The 20,224-nt window shown below is 50.8% G+C and overlaps 1 protein-coding gene across 6 annotated transcripts in view; it reads left to right on the forward strand.

Moving 5' to 3' along the window:
* The first annotated feature begins 3,506 nt into the window (after positions 1-3,506).
* The window catches only part of ACAP3 (ArfGAP with coiled-coil, ankyrin repeat and PH domains 3), a 67,840-nt gene continuing 51,122 nt past the window's right edge, over positions 3,507-20,224 (forward strand). For 4 of the 6 annotated variants that reach the window (XM_086860168.1, XM_086860171.1, XM_086860169.1 and 1 more), the window contains exon 1: positions 3,507-3,652. In XM_086860168.1, coding sequence (XP_086716294.1) covers positions 3,606-3,652 — 47 coding nt within the window. In that variant the 5' untranslated portion in view covers positions 3,507-3,605. The remainder of the gene's footprint in view (positions 3,653-20,224) is intronic. The other 2 variants (XM_086860170.1, XM_086860173.1) reach the window with 1 other exon arrangement.

Consider the following 20,224-nt stretch of genomic DNA (forward strand, 5'->3'; position numbering starts at 1 on the left):
GCCTCTGTTTTTAGGTGGCCCCAAAAGGCATCACTGGAAGCACCATAGAAAAGGAGCCTCAGGTTGGTTTGACCTCTGTGAAACCACACAAAACAGAGGCCACAAGAGGTCACCTCACCCCTTCTCCTGGGCCAGAGCTGATTCCTTCCCTGAACGCCTCAGAACACTCCAGCATCTGATAATTGTGTTAATTAACTCAGATTTTTCCTCTCACTCTTGGCTGTGGCTGACAAATCAAGGTGTGGGTACAAGAGCCTGGTCTAGAGGTGAAATTTTGCTGTAATTTGTGTACAAAAATGGCATTAAACATCTCATTTCACCTCCTGTCCATGGCTGAGTGAGGCCTCCCTGTGACATTTGTCATGGATTCAGACACCCCTGGGCCTGTTGTTCCATTCACAAATTTAATTTAGATGTAGAATTTTCTTAAAACATTGGATTTCCACTTCAGGCCTTTCTCTCAGTTCATATAAAGTTCATCTAAAACCATCAGTGAACGATGTGGTTGCTGCTGTTGTGTCTGTGGTGTTCGGTGGGTGGAAGATTGGGACTAATTAACCCCATTTAGCCACACCACATTTTGTTGCCTGTCCTGTGGCAATGGAGTTCAGTTCAGCTGGACCCACAAACCCAGATGTGCTCCTTCCCCGGCTGATTCCTGCAGATTTATCCCATGGCTGCTGGCAGCAGCAAATCCACTGGCTATGGAAAATTAAAAACTAGATTAAGGAGGTTGATGCCAATCCTGCTGCTGCTGGTTATGGAATTGCACTGTTGGATTGGGATTGTTCTTCCTGCAGTGCACACACAGCCTGGTGACAACCCTGCCTGGAAATCCTGCCTGGAAATCACAGAATGGTTTGGATTGGAAAGTTTAAATTCAGCTATTCCAACCCTCTGCAAGCGGGGTCATCTTCCACCAGGCTAGTTTGCTCATCCTGACCTTGAATGTTTCCAAGGATAAGAATATTTCCGGCCAAACATCTCTGGGCAATCTTTGACATTAACACACTCATGGTAAAAAATTCTTCTGACATGAGCAGCTGCCCCTGAGGTTGTCACAATCCACCTGAGCTGGTGTCACACCTGTCCCAAGTGTCTTCTGAGCACCCATCCTCACCCAATATGAGGAACAGGCAAAATTTTCTTCCTAGAAAGGTGATTTGATATTGGAATGGGCTGCCCAGGGAGCTGGTGGAGTCCCCATCCCTGCAGGTTTTTAAGGAAAGACTGGATGTGGCCCTCAGTGCCAGGTCTGGGTGATGAGGTGGAGCTGTCTCGCAGGTTGGAGTTGATGGTTTCACTTTAAAAAGGACATTGAGGGGCTGGACCATGTCCAGGGAAGGCCAACAAGGCTCTCAAAGGGCTAAAAGTGGCTTTGGAGGAACAGCTGAGGGAGCTGGGTTTGGTCAGGTGTGAGAAGAGGAGGCTCAGGGGGACCTCAGCACTTCACAACTCCCGGACAGGAGCGGGTGCTCAGGTGGGGCCTGCTGTCCTGCCGTGCCTGCAGGGAGAGGATGAGAGGAAGTTGAGGAGATTCCTATTGGATATTGGAAAAACTGGGGTGCTCAGGCTTTGGAACGGCTGCCAGGGAGATGCTGGGCTGCCCATCCCTGGGGGTGCCCAGCCAAGGCTCTGGGTGCTGCGCTTTGCAGGTGCTGAGCTGATCTCCAAGCTCTCTCCAGTGCTGAGGATTCCATGATTCTGAGATCTCTGAGCTGCTTCCCACAGAACCTGACAGAACCCACAGGTCTGAGGGGAGGGGACACGCCCTGTGTCACCCCCCCAGCACAGCCGAGGGTGGCCGAGGGGTCAGTGCTGTGTCTGGTGTGCAGGAGGGGGTCAGTGCTGTGTCTGTGGCGTGTCCGGTGTGCGGGAGGGAGGTCAGGGCCGTGTCCGAGCTGTGTCTGTGCTGTGTCCGTGTTGTGTCTGTGCTGTGTCCTGGCTGTGTCCTGGCTGTGTCCGAGCTGTGTCCTGGCTGTGTCCTGGCTGTGTCCTGGCTGTGTCCTGGCTGTGTCCGTGCTGTGTCCGTGCTGTGTCCTGGCTGTGTCCTGGCTGTGTCCTGGCTGTGTCCTGGCTGTGTCTGTGCTGTGTCCTGGCTGTGTCCTGGCTGTGTCCGTGCTGTGTCCGAGCTGTGTCCGAGCTGTGTCCTGGCTGTGTCCTGGCTGTGTCCGAGCTGTGTCCTGGCTGTGTCTGTGCTGTGTCCTGGCTGTGTCCGTGCTGTGTCCTGGCTGTGTCCGAGCTGTGTCCTGGCTGTGTCCTGGCTGTGTCCTGGCTGTGTCCGTGCTGTGTCCGTGCTGTGTCCGAGCTGTGTCCGAGCTGTGTCCGTGCTGTGTCCTGGCTGTGTCCTGGCTGTGTCCTGGCTGTGTCCTGGCTGTGTCTGTGCTGTGTCCTGGCTGTGTCCTGGCTGTGTCTGTGCTGTGTCCTGGCTGTGTCCTGGCTGTGTCCTGGCTGTGTCCTGGCTGTGTCCGAGCTGTGTCCGTGCTGTGTCCGGGCTGTGTCCTGGCTGTGTCCTGGCTGTGTCCTGGCTGTGTCCTGGCTGTGTCCTGGCTGTGTCTGTGCTGTGTCCTGGCTGTGTCCTGGCTGTGTCCTGGCTGTGTCCTGGCTGTGTCTGTGCTGTGTCCTGGCTGTGTCCTGGCTGTGTCCGGGCTGTGTCCGTGCCGTGTCCGTGCCGTGTCCGTGCTGTGTCCTGGCTGTGTCCTGGCTGTGTCCTGGCTGTGTCCGTGCTGTGTCCGTGCTGTGTCCGTGCTGTGTCCGTGTTGTGTCTGTGCTGTGTCCTGGCTGTGTCCGTGCTGTGTCCGTGCCGTGTCCGTGCTGTGTCCGTGCTGTGTCCTGGCTGTGTCCGTGCTGTGTCCGTGTTGTGTCTGTGCTGTTTCCTGGCTGTGTCCTGGCTGTGTCCTGGCTGTGTCCTGGCTGTGTCCGTGCTGTGTCCTGGCTGTGTCCTGGCTGTGTCTGTGCTGTGTCCTGGCTGTGTCTGTGCTGTGTCCTGGCTGTGTCCGTGCTGTGTCCTGGCTGTGTCCGTGCCGTGTCCGTGCTGTGTCCTGGCTGTGTCCGTGCGGTGTCCTCTGTGCCGGAGGCGGTCCAGTTCTGTACGTGGTTCTGCAGGAGGCGGGGCTGTGCAGTTACCGGTGCCGTGCGGGTGCTGCGGGAGGCGGATCGGAGCCGTGTCAGGGCTGTACCGGGGGCTGGACCCGATACTGCGGGAGGCGGCTCCGTTCTGTGTCCGTGCCGTGCCGGTGCCGCGGGCGCGGGCCGGTGCCGTGCCGTACCCGGTGCTATTCCCTGTTCTGTAACCGTGCCGTGGCAGGGCTGTACCCGATTCTGTGCCGGTGCCGCGGCTGTACCCGGTTCTGTGCCGGTGTCGGGAAGGCAGGGTCGGTGGCGGGGCTGTCCCGGTTCTGTGCCGGTGGCGGGGCTGTCCCGGTTCTGTGCCGTGCCGGGGCTGTCCCGGTTCTGTGCCGTGCCGGGGCTGTCCCGGTTCTGTGCCGGTGCCGGGGAGGCGGGCCGGTGCCGCGGGCGGGCGGGGGGCGGGCGCTGCCCGCGCGTCTCGGAGCCGGCGGGCGATGCGCTTCCTCCGCTGAGCGCAGCGCGGCCGAGCCGGCAGGATGACGGTGGAGTTCGAGGAGTGCATCAAGGACTCGCCCCGGTTCCGGTAAGCGCAGGGGCGGCGGGGCCGCTCCGGGAATGGCTCGGGGGGAACGGGAGGAAAGGCAGGGCCCCGCCGGGCCGCGCTCCGCGGGGCCGCGCCCGAGCAGAGGGACCGGTCCCGCACCCCCGGGCCCGCGGACGGGCCGGAGCCGGGGCCCAGCGCTCTCAGCCGGCAGCCGGGGATGCCTCCGGCCGCAGGCGTCGCCTTGCCGTGCCCGCATCCGTCCCGCATCCCTCCTTCCCGTTCCTCGCCTCCCTCCCTTCCGTGGCCCCCATCCCTATCGTATCCCGCATCCCTCCCGTGCTCCCACCCTCCTGAACGCCGCATCCCTCCCTGCTCCCCATCCCTCCCGCATCCCACCCTCCCCCGCTCCGTTCGGACGCTCGGCAGATGAAAAACTGGGGATTTGTAGGGCTCGCCAGCGCCGGATCCCGTTGGGAGCAGGGCGAGCGGGCATCACCCCGCGGGGCTCTGCGCTGATCGGAACCGCCCGCAGAGCCGCGGCCGAGGAATACACTCATTTTCCATGCGCTCGCATTCCCATCTCTCGGAGGGTGGATTTTTTTAGCGGTCTTGAAGGAATCTGGGCTGTGACAACAAAGGCTCCGGCTTGGCTGTGCCTGCATCCCCATCAGGCCGCTGCAGAAATGCCCGGGGCTGGAGGGGAGGGAGCCGCCACGCTCCGGGCGCTGATGCTCCATTGTGCCAGGAGCATCCTGGCTGCGGGTCCGGATGGGCTCGGATGTGCTGCTGCTACTGAGGGAAGAGCGGAGCTTGCACGGGGAGCGATCCCCGCCGCCTCAGCGCTGTCTGCATGAGCGGAACACAGACAAAAGCCTGCAGGAGCAGCTTGGGCTCTGTGTGTGCAGGGGAAGGAGTTGGCGGGGGGGGGTGTCTCTGCTTCCTGCAGATATTTCGTCTTGTTCCTTCTCGGAATCTTTTTGTTTATTTAAAAAAAAAACCCAAAAAACCCCAAAAGCCAGCTTGAATTTTTTTGAAGAGCATTTTAAAACGATTTCTTGGGGTGCAGGCTCCATCCAGAAGGGCTGCAGTGGTCTGTGGCTGAGGCTGGGCTGACAGATTATCATTTTGTGGTTGTGTGTGGTTGTGGAGAGCTGTAGGTAACACAAGCACCTGGGCGAGTGCCTCTCCTTTACTGCTGCGGGTGGAGATGTGGGAAGAGTCCTCCTGCACGTGGTTTAATTGGAATTCTGCAGGGAGATCCTGCTCTTCCCGGTGCTGACAGGTGATGGGCAGTGTCTGGTGAGATGACAGCTTTGTCTTGCCCAGGCTGCTGCTGCAATCATGGCACTTTTCCATCAGGGAAAAGTTAGGTAGGAAACCCCTGCTTTAATCCTCTGCTCACTTAGCATCAATTAGGATTTATCCACCTTTCCCCCCCGCACCTTTATATTTTTTTTGCCTGTCATTCCGTCCCATTGTGCTGCAGAGCATGTGAGCTGCTCGGTGGCACCCGGCCAGAGCTGTGACTTCACTGTCCAGATGTCTCGTCCCACATGGCACTGACCCTTTTCCTGGTGACGTCAGCATTGATTGATGTGTTTATTTATTTATTTTGCCCGTGGTGTGTGTGTGGGCTCGGGGCCAAGTTTCTTAGCATGCAGGCAACATCATTCTGCTCTGTCTGCTCCGTCCATAAAAACAAAACAGCTCTCAGAGCACTCTCTTGGACCTTTATCAAAAGCCACTTATTTAAGCCTGGAATTATGAACTATTTCCCCCATGGCCAGACACAGTCTGACTGTTAGAGGGAGAACAAGAGATTAGGCTGGAGAAACAAGCTTGGATATTTCAGGAGGGCCAGAATATGTGCAGCCGGGGAATATTTAAACTGTGAACACCTCGAATATTGAGAAATCCTGACATTAGAAGGAAAAAAAAGAACCCACTTGAATTATTCAGACTTTGCACCTCAAATATTGAGAAATCCTGACATTAGAAGGAAAAAAAGAAGAACCAAGTTGAAATAGTCAGGCTTTCTCAAAGGCTGCAGGGTTTAGCTTCTTCCTGTATTTTCCTTCCTTCCAGGTCTTTAATTAATTCTTTTGTTGTAATTATTTGTTGGGAATGCAAGAGAATCTGGATGTGTGTAAGGGACAGGATTTCTCCCACAGAACACGACATAGCCCTAAAATATTACAACTCTAAAGAAATAAAATATACCAACATGTACAAAAATAGATATAAAAATTAAGTGAGAGAAAGCTCCATGTTCTCAGCAGAGACTCAGCAAAAATTTAAGTCCTTTGTCATAGGAAACTTTGTGGAAGAGGCAAAAATTTAATCCAGATTTCTCATCCCAGTGTAGGAATCACCCTCCTTTTCCTGCTGCATCCACTAGGCCCTCTGCACTTCCCAGAGAAGGCTTGTGCCGTGTTTTCCAACTGGTTTATTCTTCTCCACGGAGAGCCTTTGAAACAATCAAATTGTCTTCTGTTTGCCACACACAGGCAGGAAAGAAATCTCCAAAAAAAGAAATTACCCAGGATGAACAAACACCAGATTAAACACGTCCTAATAATTAACAATCACCTCCAACTCTGTGTCAAATCCATCCTCAGAACACCAGAACACCCTCAGTGCTTCCCACTTTATAAATCCCAGTTCCTACAAGAAAAATTGTCTTTTTTTATCTTTCAAATTCCATGATTTAAATGTGTCTCACCTCCACCTTGGCAGATAAAGCTGATTTCTGCCAGGCATCTTGTAGAGGCGTGTCTGCAATTCCAGTAAACAATTTAATGACCTGGAAGGACCTGTTCTTGCACATCTGAGTGCAGCCCCAGTAGATAACGTGGCTTTATCTCCCACGAGGAGTTTGGGAAATCTAGGAACACCTTTTGTCTTGTCCCACTCTGTCAGGGAAGCTGCTGGTCTGGAGTGCTGCAGGAAAAGACTCATTGCTGTCCTGACCCTTTAAGGAACAGCTTAGATGAATAAATTTGATCATTTTGGGGTTGGAACCAGGTGGTTTTTAAGGTCCCTTCCCACCCAAAGCATTTTGTGATTCCTTGATTTATTCTTTAAAAAAATGAAGCCCAGAGAAGCTGTGGCTGTGTCCAACCTTGGAAATTCGCAGGGATGGAAGAGCCTGGAAGCTGGATTGATGGGGCTCAGAGCAAGCTGGAATAGTGGGAAGTGGCCCTGGAGGATTTTTGAGGTCCCCCAACCCAACCCATTCCGTGGCTCTGTGACATCGTTGCTCACCCAGGCTGGAAATGCACTCCAGGAATATTCCTGGGGGAATAAGGGAAGAGCAGGAACAAGTGACAGAGGCTGGGCCTGGCTGCAGCTCCAAAAAAACCTCCCCAGATTGCTCTGGGGGAACTCCCCAAAGGATGGGAGCCTTTGTTTCCATAACTAACCCTGCTGATGTAATTGTTGTCATTAATGACACCGATTAATCAGCCCTGCTGTGAGGTCAGGCTTCCCTGGGCGTGGATGAGCCAGAGCTGCTGGAATCTTCTCCTGAGGAACCCTTGGGATGGTTAAAATATCCCTGCATGGCCATCCAAGCCCCAGGGTGCTGCTGAACAGGTGTCCTGGTTTGAGACAAAATTTGGGAGGAAACTTCCCGAAAGGATGAGTCTTTTAAAATGCAGATTTTAGCAGCAGACTATTTTTGGTTTGGGAGAAAATCTTGGAGAAAAATGGGCAAAAATTGTTTATTTCTCAAGCAAAGTATTCACAAGCTGAAAAAAATGAATAATATGAAACAATAAAACTCCTCGTTCTGAAGAGATGGCAAATTCAGAGAGTCAGAGGATTTGGGATTGAGGTCCCACCTGGATCTGAGGGGTGCCAGCTCAACTTCCCCCACCCCCTGGCAGGCTCCTGGCTGTGGTTCAGACATTCCCAGGATTTCCTGGAGCAGAGCTTTCATCAGGCAGTGACCCAGGGACATTTGTCTGGCACTGTCTGCTCCTCACTGTGGCTCTCCTTAGGCAGGGAAAAGGGCAGGGATATAATTCCAGCTCCAGGAAAGAGGCAGGGAATGAAAAAAGACGCTTGCCAGAGGAAAGGGAAGTGGAAAAACGAGTACATTTGGGAGGTATTTTCTAGCTCTGTGTTTCAAACAGAGCAGGAAGAATTAAAACCCTGAGTCAAACTGATGTGGCTGAGTGTGATAAGAGATGGAATTAGAGGAGTTTAAAGGCAGCAGAACCAGTTTGAGTGCCGGGTGAATGTGTCAGCAAAGGCTTCCACAGAAGAAAATTCAGAGTGACGTGTCCAGCTGACCCTGAACACCATCACCAGGCAGTTTGAGGGCGGCCAAATTTATTAACTTGCTACTTAAAAGCAAATTTAAATTACATATCGGCCAGAGGAAGGGTGTTCATCTGTTGAGCTAAATCGATGCAACAAATGGATTGATTTGAACTTGGTTTTTGTTGCACAAGGTTTCTTCTGGAAGCAGGGTCCCCAGTGTTGATGACAGGACACCCACACAGAGCCTGAATCAACCCTAATGAGCCCAGCTCCTGCTCCAGCAGCACCAGAGAGGAGAAATTATCATAAAAGCAGCTTGAAATGACTTGGAACCATCCTAATATCTGTCTTTATTTCTCATCTCTTCATTTCCCATCTCTCTGTTTCTTCCCTCTCTATTACCTCTCCATCACTGTGTTTCTGAAGCCAAAGAGGCTGAGAAAGGGAGAAGTCAAAGCAACAATGTCACCCTGGAGTTGCTTCTTCCTGTGGTACCAGCCAGGAGGTGCTGTCCCCAGTTAGAGCTGCCCATCTTGTCTTTCCAGACCCCAAATATCTCCGTGGGAAGGCCCCCAGATATCTCAGTGGGAAGCTTTCCCCACAGAATGAGGATTTGTTGCCTCTCCTGGGTTCTCCTGTCCATCCTAAATATCTCTTTTTGAGGATCCTAAATATGTTTATGTGAAGCTGGTGAGAGCGGAGCCTGGAAAATCCAGAGGCATCAGTGGCTGATGAAATTCCCTTTTATTCATTCCAGCAGCTCCTTTGTTCCATTTCCTCAGCTCAGGCAGAGGATGAGTCCCCCCGTGTGTCTGAACCTGTGGAATAATTCATGTCTGGGATGACAAAGCACCTCCAGGATGTGCTGCCCTCAGCACTGATGGATTCATCATTTATTCCTGGTGTTTCTTTTGCATTTGGAGAGTCTGGAATTCCAGCAGTGGGCTGGGAAAGCAGCACACACCAGGGACATCCCAGGCTGTGTGACAGGAGCCATCTGCTCACCTTCATCCCAGATTCCTGGAGGCAGGATGGGGTTTTTGGCCTCAGCAGCATCATCCAGTGGAGAATCCTTCTGCTGGGCTGTGCCTGGAGGACTTTTCTGATTTTTCTGCTGTGCCAGGCCTCCCTGAGCATTCTCAGTGACACAGCCCCCGTTAATCTGGGGCTTTTTGCAGAGGTCTGTGCCGTCAGGAGGGTGGTGCAGGCGTGCCCTGTAATCGCTGGATAAGGAATAAAGCACTGCTAATGTAGGGATCAGGGCTCTGCAAATTCCATTACAGCTCCAGAGTTCGTTAAACGCACGCTGGGGGATCCTGTGGGCCCCTTTTCCCAGTGATTCCTGGTTTGTGGGACACATCAGAGCAGAGGGAGAGAGGCTGAAGACTCCCAGTTTGGTGGCAGAGCTTAGCAGGGAACAGCTGAACGCTGGAAAGAGTTTGTGCCATGGATGATTTGAGGGGAGGAAGGCTGGGAGCTGTAACCAGAGCTGCAGGAGGGATTTTGGGCTGGCTGCAGCTGTCCCTGGGCTGTCCCAACGTTTGTCAAGCTCCCACACAGCACTTGGCACCCTCCTTTTCAAAATCAAATTACAAAATCACAATTCCTGAACCCAAAACCAACCTGAAACTGTGCTGGAAAGGTCCTGAAGTGCTGTTCTGGAGGAAGGAATGAAACCCAAACTTTGAAGTCCCAGGCTGTTCTGGAACAGCACTGGTCCCTTTAAATCCTGGTTTCATAACTATGAAATTTCAGCCACAGGATGATTTTTTATTTTTTTTTCAGCAGCAGGAAGGCCACAGAACCAGGAGCTTTTCTGGCTTTGCTTAAAATCAAGCCAGGCTGCTGCTGCCTGGGTGAGCTTGGCTTTCTGGGATAAAGAAAAGAGCCCTTGAAAAAGGACCTGCAGTCCAAGTCTGGTTGAATTTTGAGGACAGGACGAAGTGTTTCTCTGGGCCTTGAGGGTTTTCTTGCTTGTTTGCTTGCAGCTCTCTTCTATCTCAGGGCTGGGTTGTGATTCCAGGCATTTGCTGAGAGCTGCTCCCCAAGTGTTTGTTCCACACAGGGATTTGTTGGCTCTGCCCAGAGCTGAGGTGGTTCCTATCTAAGGTAAAGCTTTGCTCCAAAAATGAGGGTGGAGGAGAGGAAGTGATAAAAAACCAGACTGCTCAGTGTTACTGTGGGGAGAGGAAGGGGAACCAGGAGCAGGATTTGTTCCCTTTTTGACAGCAATTGCAGGCTTGGAGGGAGAAGGGAAGGAAGAAACATGGCCAGCACGGAAAAATGAGATTTTTTTACCTTCCAGCAGCTTTGTGATTGCTGCTTACCCTTCTTTGGGGTGCTGCAGGCTTAAAATCTTGGAATGGGCAAGAATTTGAAGGGCAGAATTCCCTGCCTGGAGAGTGTTGGGGCAATGGGAATTGTATTCCTTAATCCCAGGCTGTGGGGGTAAAGTAGAAGTGAATTAGAGGTGAATTGGGGATTAATTGGAGGTGAATTGGGAGTTAATTTGAGGTGAATTAGAGGCGAATTGGGAGTTAGTTGTGGTTGAATTGGGGATGAATTGGAAGTGAATTAGAGGGGAATTGGAGGTGAATTGGGAGTTAATTTGAGGTGAATTAGAGGTGAATTGGGAGTTAATTGGAGGTGAATTAGAGGTGAATTGGGGGTGAACGACAGACTAAGTTGGAAAGGACCCATGAGGACCATGGAGTCCAGCTCCCAGCCCAGCATGAGCTCCAGGCTGTGTGTGCCAGCCTTCCTCTCTGCAGGACCCCCAGGACAAGGCAGCAGCGCTGGGATAATGAACAATAATTCCTGCCAGGAGGGTGGGGGCTGATTTCCTGCAGCTCCACTGCATCCATGCCCAGCTGCAGCCAGCCTGGTTCCCGGCCCAGCCAGGGCTGCCCTTGGCAGCAGTCACTACCCTGGTCTGGACACCAGTGAGGCAAAACAGGGTCGTGTTCTGCTGCTGCTGCTGGAGCTGCTGGGAGGGAGGGAAAAGGGTCTGTGGTGCAATAAAACAGATTAGGAGGTGTGCTGGAGGCTCTGGGAGGATTTAGGAATCCTGTGCTCCTCCTCAGAGTGCTGAGCTCCTGGCTGTGCCCTGTGGTGGCTGCAGGGTCTGTCCTGCCAAACCCAGGGACACAAAAGCCCAGAGGGGTCAGGGCAGCCCTGAGTGAGCCCCACGTGTTGCTGCAGGAGCTGATTACTCCTCACTGCTCCCCAAAGCAGCCAATGAAGCAAGAGAATTGTCCCTGCATGAGCTCTTGGGAGAGGATTCCAGGCTTTTCTCTGGGTCGGTGCATGTTTTGGCTTTTTGAAGAGGGTTTGTGTTGAAGCAGCACATCCACAAGTTGCTTTATTTCTGTTGATTTCTGCATGTTGCTGTCTCCTCTGGCTGCTGTTTTTTTATAAAGGACAGAATTCAGCTCAGAGACTTTGATTTACAGGAAGGAAAGACCAGGGAATAAAAAAAGCAAAAAAGCCTGGAGAGGCCGTAGGTGTGTTCTGAACCCACGGCATCTGAGGTTAAGCAAACAAATGCAGTGTGGGACGTTCACAGAGCCTCCCACACCTCAGCTTCTTGTCTTGCTTCACTTCCTCTGCAGGAAAAGTTGACTTGGCCTCTCCTTGAGGGAAAGGAGAGCGTTTTGCTGCTCTGATGGAGTTCAGCATCACTGATTCTGCCTGGAGAACAGGGGGATCGGGGGGACCTTGTTCTCCTCAATTCCCAGCTGACAATGACAGTTGTCAGGGAATACAGACAGGGTGGGAGGAAACGGCCTCGGCTGCACCAGGGGAGGGTCCAGGTGCATATCAGGAGGAATTTCTCCATGGAAAGGGGTGGTCAGGTATTGGAACTGCCCAGGGAGCTTTGGAGGTGTCCAAGGAAGGTTGGCGACAAGGCAGGGGTGGGTCACAGCTGGGTGACCTTCAGGGCTTTCCCACCCTGGGATTCTGTGGCCCCGCAGTGGGATAAGCCCCACGTGTGCACATCCCAAACATCCCAGCAGGATCATTCCCAGGGAAGGGCCCTCGTTCCCGGGGATTACAAGGCTGATGTCACAGCTCATGGGTGGCACATCCCAGAGCCAAGAGCTCACTCAGTCCTTAAATAAGCATCGAGTGGCACCGTCTAAACAGATTATATCATATCAGAGAGTGAGATAATCCTTCCCTGCATCCCCAGGCTGCTCCAGCACACTCCAGCAGGGCTTAATCATTCCCATTCTCTTTGGTAAATGCTGCTACTCACAGCACCGGCGTGTGGGGACATGTGTATAAACACAGATGTGCTTCCAGGGCTTGGAATCATTGGGATAAGGTCAGAGGGTATTTGATGGGAATAAAATGCCCCACACACACAGGGATAGGGCCTTCCTCAGCACCCAGGGCTTGTGCCAGGCCTTAGTGCAGCATCCCCAGGGTGCTGCCAGCTTGGTAGGGCTGGGGATGCAGAAATGTCCTCAAGAGCAGCCCTGTAGGCCCTGTCATTTAGGGCTCCATTCCAGCTCAGGGACACAGTGCTGGTTCCCACAGCTCAGCCTCTGTGCAGTCTCCCTGCTTTGTTCTCCAATAAACCCAGCTTTTGGCAGGAAGTGAGGGGTTGTCCCTGCGCCATGACCTTGTCCCAGGATGTCGGAAATAGCCACCACTATGCTGGCACAGTCTGAGCAGGAGGCCCCCATCCCCTTCCCCATCCCCTTCCCCATCCCCTTCCCCATCCCCTTCCCCATCCCCTTCCCCATCCCCTTCCCCATCCCCTTCCCCTTCCCCTTCCCCTTCCCCTTCCCCTCCTTTCCCCACCCTCCCCCCATTCCCAGTTTCCCTGCTGGCACTCCCGGAGCTGCAGGGATCTACCCACCGGTGTTTGGGGGACGGGGAGGTAGCAAAGTGACATTTTTGTGGAGGGACATCCTGCCTTTATTCCCAGAGTGGAATCCGAGCCAGATTGAGCAGGGGTGTTTGGAACGAGGCAAGCTCTTGATGTGCCACTGACTCATCTGAATCGGGAGATAAAGCACGAAAATGTGGGATGATGCCAGATCAGTAAACAGGGCTGAGACCCTGGAAAACTCCAGGCTGGGATTTGTGTGGGGATGGGATGGGAAGATGTCAGCTCCAGGCTCGTGGGCTTTCATCTCCGCTCGTTCCCTCAGCTCCCCGAGCTTTCACCTGAGCTGTGGGGGGTGGAGAAATATGTGGGATGCCAGGAAATCAAGGAGTGGAGGTTGTTAGCTGGATCCTCCACGTGGAGGATGGAAATCTGTGGATCCTGCGGGGCTGCCTCCTGTTGCTCTGCCCCTGGACTTGGTGCTGCAGTTCTTTTCCTCTCCTCAGAGCTCCCACAGCTCTGTTCTGCCTTTACTCAGCACACTCAGGACGCTTTCATTTCACTCCAAGCCCTGATCCCTGTTTCCTGCCTGATGATTCCCTCTTCCCTCAACAATTTGGCTTTTTCTGTGAGCTTGGGAACCCAGGAATGCGGCAGGATGCTCATCCTGCAGAGGTGATTCAGGCCCTCAGAGGGATGTGACAGTCCAGCACACAGCCGGTCACAGAGAGCTCACAAACCACGTGAGGCTGCTGAGAATCCTGTCAGCTGTGCTCCACAGTGTCCTTTCCTAAAGCTGCATCGTTGAGGCACTTATTTTTCCTCTGGAGATTAATTCCACAGCCACATTCCCTCAGGAGAGGTGTCAGGGCTTGAAGAATGGAATGTACCAAATCCCTGAGAGGAATAAATAAAAGTAAGGGACGAGGAGTTCTGGGACTTTTATTCACATTCCCCCAGCAGCCCCATAAAGTCCCATCCCTTTAGGAAAGGGTTAAGGCACTGGAAAAAAAAATCCCAATTTCATGGCACTGGGGCACAGCAAAATCCATTTGGCGCCTCTGGGAGGGTGCCAGATTGTCACTTGTCACCCAGGTGCCACCCAGCTCTGCCAGGGAAGGGGCAGGGGCCTGCCCTGCTCGGTCCCTCAGCGGGACCCTGGGAGGGCAGGAGCTTGGCTGCTTCTGGCAGGACACGACACAGGAAAAGCCTTTTCAGCCCCAAACAAAGCCAGCCCAGAGGTTGGGGAGCTCCAGCTCCAGCCAAGGCCCAGGGGAGGGAGGGAGGGGAAAAACAGGAAAAAAAATTAAATAAATAAAGAGCATTTAATGCTGAAAGAGGTCCCTGCTGGGGGAGGGGGCCTGAGCTCTTCTGTGGACTGGGGGAAGTCTCAACAAAAGCTGCTGGAGCTCCTCCAGCCCTGTGGGTAAACGGATGCCACCAAGGTCACTTGGGGAGAAGACAGAACTGTTTGAGGCAATTTTTTTTTCTTTTTTTTTCTTTTTAATGAATCCATTTTGCTTGTCAAAGAAAGCAAACAAATGTCATCTAAAGGGTCTCTTGGCACATAATGAGTCTTTCTTCAGCTCAGGAAAAGAATATTCCTGTGTTCATTGCTGGCTGTGCAGTTTCCCTGTTGTCCAGGCCTGCATCTCTCAGTGTGATTTTCCTCAAAGCATGTTGGAGATGTGGTGCTAAAATCTCCTGCTAAAATCACCTGCTGCTGAATCAACCCTGCAGCTGTGCTGTTCTCCTGCAAAAAAAAACCCAAAAAGAATATTCAGAGCAGAGAGGAAGGTGGGGATCCAGCCAGGCCTGGAACCAGGGATAAATTCCTGCTGTGAGCTCGAGGTGGGAGCTGCTGGGTGGTGCTGAGCAGGTGATCTCTGTCAGGTCTCTGCCCACCCAGCAGCACTAAGCACCCTTGGGAAATGATCCATGGGCAGAATCCATCATGTGGAGGTGCCTAGCTCAGGTTTGAGCTGAGAAATGATTCTCAGCGAGCTGAAAGGCACAAGAACAGTGTTAATTAAACAAGAAATGTTTAATTAACTGATCACTCTGGCAAGAGGAGAACCCCTCTGCCCTTAGGATGGAGCAGTGTGAAAGTCCACTGTGGGATTTCTGTCAGTCAGGGCACAGAACCCCACAGGGCTTTCTGTTTCTTGCTGGTTTTACCACAGTTTGCACAGAAATCTTCATTCTGCTGTTCTGAATCCACCACAGAGCTCTGGGGAGGTGGGAGCCCTCTCCAAAGCCTTCTTTTTTAACTGGGATTCACCTTTTCACGCCCCCTGACAGACCAGCTGTGGAAATTCAGCAGAACTCTGGCATTGTTGCTCTGCTTCCCGTTCTCCCAAGATTTGGGAAGCTGCTCAACCCCTAGGGCACAATTAGGAAATAATTTGCTGCGGCTTCTGTCAGGATTTGCCCTCTGGGCTGCAGTGAGGGGTGGTGGAAATTGAAGTGCCTTCAGTGCAGCTTTTCCCCTCTGTTTTACACCCAGAGCTGGGCCTGGAGAAATCCAGATGCTCCTGGAAGGTTTGGCTGGGAGTTGCCAAAGAGAATCTGAGCAAAAAACTGTTATCATCAGATCCATGACATAAGGAGTGCATTAGAAGGGCTAAGGAAGGATTTCATCTTTAAGCCATTAAATCCTGGAGTAATTGAGGTTGGAAGAGACCTCTGGAGGTCATCTAATCCTAGTGACCTTCCCCAAGTAGCTCCTCGATGCTGCAGGAACTTGGGCTGGCTGTCACAGAGAAAAACACTCAGTAAACTCATATACTTGATTAAATTCCAATTCCAAGTTGTTAAAATCGGAAGAGAAATGAGAAGAAACCCTGGGAATTTTGTGTGCATAAAAACCCCCATATCATGTCACCTGAAAACTGCCAGGTTTTTGCTAAATATTAATGAAAAAAAGTCAACTGAACGCACCAAGCAACCAAACTCCGAAATCTTACTCATCTTGCTTCAAAGCCTTGTCTAAACATCCACCTCCAGCGTCTCAGGGAAGGGTAGGAGCTGTAAACTGACATTTAACATGTTCCAGACAGAGACTGGAGCTTTGTGGAGCTGTGCAGAAATGTTCTGGGCGCTGCTGCCAAAGACAGAGCTGAGTTTGGGCACACAAATCTCCACATCGCAGAAAAGTTAATTTAGGGGCTGTGTCCCTGCTTAAACCTCTGTGAAAATGGGAAAAACAAAACTCCAAACACCAGGAAATGTCTGTGAAGTGAAAACCAGATTTGGGCAGTATAGAGAGAGGTTTTGGGTCTGGTGGTACTTGGAGCTCTGTGGGAAAGGAGCTGGAGCTGATGGACTCAATGAGAAATTTAAGTTTTGAGCAATCATTGAAATGAAGGAGAGATTTTTCAGCAGGCCTTAAAAAACAAAACAAACCAGAAGAGAATAAAACAATGAAGAGAGATGATTTTGGTGTCACACCATCTGAGTTTCTGCTGTTCCACCTGGGTTTTTCCTGCAGGGAACTCTCTCCCGCTCCCGTGATCGCAGCCTCCTACATCTGCATGGTGCTCGCAGCCATCTGTGGAGAGATTTTAGTCAAGATTAGAAATCCAGCTTATTCCATTATCCTGGAGCAAAATCAGGAGACCCCAACCACTAAAAACAGCTCTTTATTACCATTCCTCCATTAAGCAACTGGTGGGAGGGAAAAAAACCTTTATTCCAAGGACAGGGACATTTTAATGATGAGTTAAATCCCCTCCATACTCCTTAGCTCACAAGAGGGGCAGTAAATGAATTATTCTTTACGAAACCTACAATGAGCCTCTGGTAAGGTGATAATTCAATTTTGATTTTTTTTTTTAGTGACTTAAATATGAGTGGCTTTAAAATTACCTTTCCAAGCTGTTTTTACCTGGGTTTCTCCCACTTATTCCAAAGCACAGTGTAAATTTTGCAGTGAACCAGCAATTTCCAGAGGGGGGAAATCAGCAGGGAATGGAGATGTCTGGAAAGGGAAGCAGAAGGAGAACACAGTGCTGGTGACTGGAGAATTTAATGTTTTCTGGCTGCTCAGGGTGGTTGAAAGGACAGGTAGCAGAAAATATTATTCCTGCAGCAGTGCCAGTGGATCAGATCTGTGTGGAATTAGCATAACTCTTGCTATAAATAGAATTATCTGGGCCAGAGCAAAGCTCAGCTGTTTTGACCAGAGTCACCTCTAAACAAAGCAGATCCTTGCTGCCTAAACCCTCATCCTGGGGGCTGATGGAGCAGGTCGATCCCAGATTTTCCAGGAGGTTTTTGGGGATGATCCCACTGAGGATACAGAGACTCTACACTGAACCAACCTCTCCTTTGTGTGGCAGCCAGGCTCCCAGGAATGCCAGGAATCCTTTGGATGCCGCGGCACTGCACTGCCATGGTTGGGCAGGTGGCACTGACCCCACCGGGGCAGCTGAGGACCCAAATGGGTCAATGGAGCATCCCCAGGCTCCAGGAGCCCAACCAAGGCAGATCCCCACCGACTCTCCCACTCCCCTCCCAACACAAACTGATCTCAGCTTTTCCTCCCACTCCACAGCCCCATCCTGCTGGAGCCTGGCCTCTGGCAGGGTCATTCCGTGTCCCTGAAGCCACCTGAGACCTCTGTCAGGTGACACTTGGGGGGGCTTAACCCTCTCCTGCAAAAAGGATTTAATAAGTTATATTATTTGTATTAGTATTAGTATTAGTATTAGTATTAGTATTAGTATTAGTATTAATGACCTCTGCCAGGTGACATGGGCAGGGGAGGCTTAACCCTCTCCTGCCTAAAGGGTTTAAAAAGATACAATTTATTATTATTATCATTATTATCATTATTATCATTATTATCATTATAATCTTATTATTATTATTTTCCATTTATTATTTAATTTCATTTAATAGTAGTGGTAGTAGTATATTACAGAAGAGGTAGTGGGGTGCTGGCAAGAGATGAAAAAGAGATATTTGTGCCTATAAATATTCCTTGGAAAAAGGGGGAAATTTCTGTTGCCCCCTCAATTTTCCTCTATTTTTTTGGAGTAGGACCCCTCCCAAAGTGGAAGTGTGCTGTAGTGCCTGCTTTCAGATGGTTTGCTGCTTTTGCTGCTCCCCTGCTCCCTCAGCCCATGCTGGCAGTTGGATTTTTGCGCGTTCTCCCTGGATTGTGTTTTCCCGGTGATTTATGGTTTCCTGTGGGCTCTGTGGAATGCAAGGCAGGAGCTGCCTCCTGCTTTGTCACTTCTGGGCAGAAAAGGGAAACGGGGATCAGGACAAACAGCTCTGGGATGGTTTTGGGATATTTCCAGGCTGACTGAAAAACTTTGGGAAGGATCAGAGCTGTGGGATCAGGTCTTGAGGGAGCGCTGAGAACACCCTGAGCACCAGACCAGGCCCAAAGCACCTCGGGAATGATTTCTGTTTCTCTGGAGCAGAGATTTGGGTGTTACTACACCAAAAAACCTCCATCTATTCCTTTTTCCTGATTTTGGATCATCTGGATATGCAGGAAGCCTTTACACCATGAGCAAAGGCCGTGTTAAGGTTTGGCCTAATTTCAGCCTTGGCCTAGGGCTGAAATTGAGCTCGGGCCTGGATAGAGAGCCTCGGAAATGTGTGAATAGAACTGAAACTGGGTGTTGTTCTGCATTTTCCTCAGGAGAACGTGGTGATTTTGTGGTGATGTTGGCTCATTCCTGTGCTTGGGATAGAAGAAAAACCGTGTTGGAACATTAATCCCAAAATTAATCAAATCCCCTTTGGTTCTGGGTGGGGGAAAGAAAGGCTGAATTTTGTGCTTTTTGGGCTTATTGGTGTGTCAGAGCCACCAGTTCTGAGGAGTTTTTGTGGGTTGTTTTCCAGTCCAGGCCTGTGTGATCTCAGGGGTGGAGAATCCAGGGCCGTGGCTTGGCCTTGACTCAGCCTCAAATCAAACCCAGGCACCAATTCCTTTCCTTGTTCCATCTCTTCCCGGGACATTTTTCCCATCATTCAGGGCTCTGCATTCCCAACTTTTCAGTGCAGGGAGAGGATGTTGGTTGTGCAGAACACTGGGGAAGAAAGGGATATTCCATGGATCAGGGACTCCAAGCACAAGCTGCCTCCTCTCAGAGCCAAAACCTCTTCTCCCGCCACCTCTCCCCTGCGGGTACAGCCCAAAACCAGGGCAGGTGACCGTGCCTGAGCTGCATCCTCGGCTTGGAATGTGAGATTCCTGTGGATTCCCTGCTGGATTGCCACAAAAGTGGCTCTGGAGGAGGAGATCCAGCCTGTGGGAATATTTTGGCAGCACTTTGTGGCAGATGTGGGGTTTGTTCCCCTCCCTTCCTTCCTTTGAATGAGGTGATGCCTTTTCCTTGGTCTTAAAATGAAGAGTTAGACACGGTTAAGGGATAAAGAGTTTTTATCTCGGTATTTAATGAGGATTTTTATGGTGCAATACTTCGTTAAGGTGGAGTATGTTGAAATGGATATACACGATTAGATCGCGTATACAATTTTCTAGATTTTGCAAATTAGCATATTTAATAAAGATACCTCAGTGAGAGGCTTGAATGAGATATTTCCTTATCTTGAAGTGTTCTGTCTTGGATGGTGTAATGGTTTAAGTTTGTTAATTTGAGTTTTTTGGCTAATGTACTAAATAATGTAGCAGGTTTTGTATTGGCTAAAATTGCTAGTGTACTTACTAGAATTATTTACTTATTTTTTGTTGTGAGATATGAATTAGGAGGATGGTAAAATAGGTTTAAAATTTAAAAGGTAAGAAAAAAACTTTATTAACAGAATTAAAAGAATAAGAAAAATTAGAATAAAATATTAGCATTAACATTTCAGTAAGTTACTTTTTCCCTCCTCACCAAACATCTATTAATACAAAACAAACACAGATGGGCTTGATTTTAGTTTATAGGATGCATTTTGGAGGGGACTTTGGCTTTCCAAGGCAGTGCAGGGCTTTGCAGCCTCTAAATTCAAACTGCAAGGCCTTTAGGATGTTTGGTTTTGGTTGTTTTGGTTGTTTTTTGGTTTTCTGGTTTAACAGAATACCAGGACTATGCTAAATGATCAGATTTAAGGAGTTACAAGCATGCACGTTAAGGGCATTGAGAATACACAAAAGGTGTATAAAAGAAAAAGCAAAAAATTGGTGTGGCATCAGAGGCACGTGGTGAAACATTCCCTTTGTTAATCTTTGCAATGGGATTGTCAACCCAGAAGATGTTGGAGAAAAGGCCCTTTCAAAGCACTCCTGGCAGAGCTGCTGCTTCCCGAGGCTAACGAGGCCTCCGCTAATTAAATCAAATGCAGCTGAGGCTCCATTGCAGCGGCTGGAGATGTTCCCTCCCATCCTGGCTGTGCATTGCTCTGCAGTTTTCCTGCTCTTCTGCGTTCCCACTGAAAATCCGGGCAGGGAATGTGGGAGGTGGGCAGGGAACGGCGTCTCCTCAGCCCTGCAGAGCCGTTTCTCCACCCTGGGTGTGAACATTTGTTGTTGGATTGGCTCTGGA

Source organism: Cyanistes caeruleus, chromosome 22, assembly GCF_971803275.1.
Source record: "Cyanistes caeruleus chromosome 22, bCyaCae1.hap1.1, whole genome shotgun sequence".
Lineage (NCBI taxonomy): Eukaryota > Metazoa > Chordata > Aves > Passeriformes > Paridae > Cyanistes > Cyanistes caeruleus.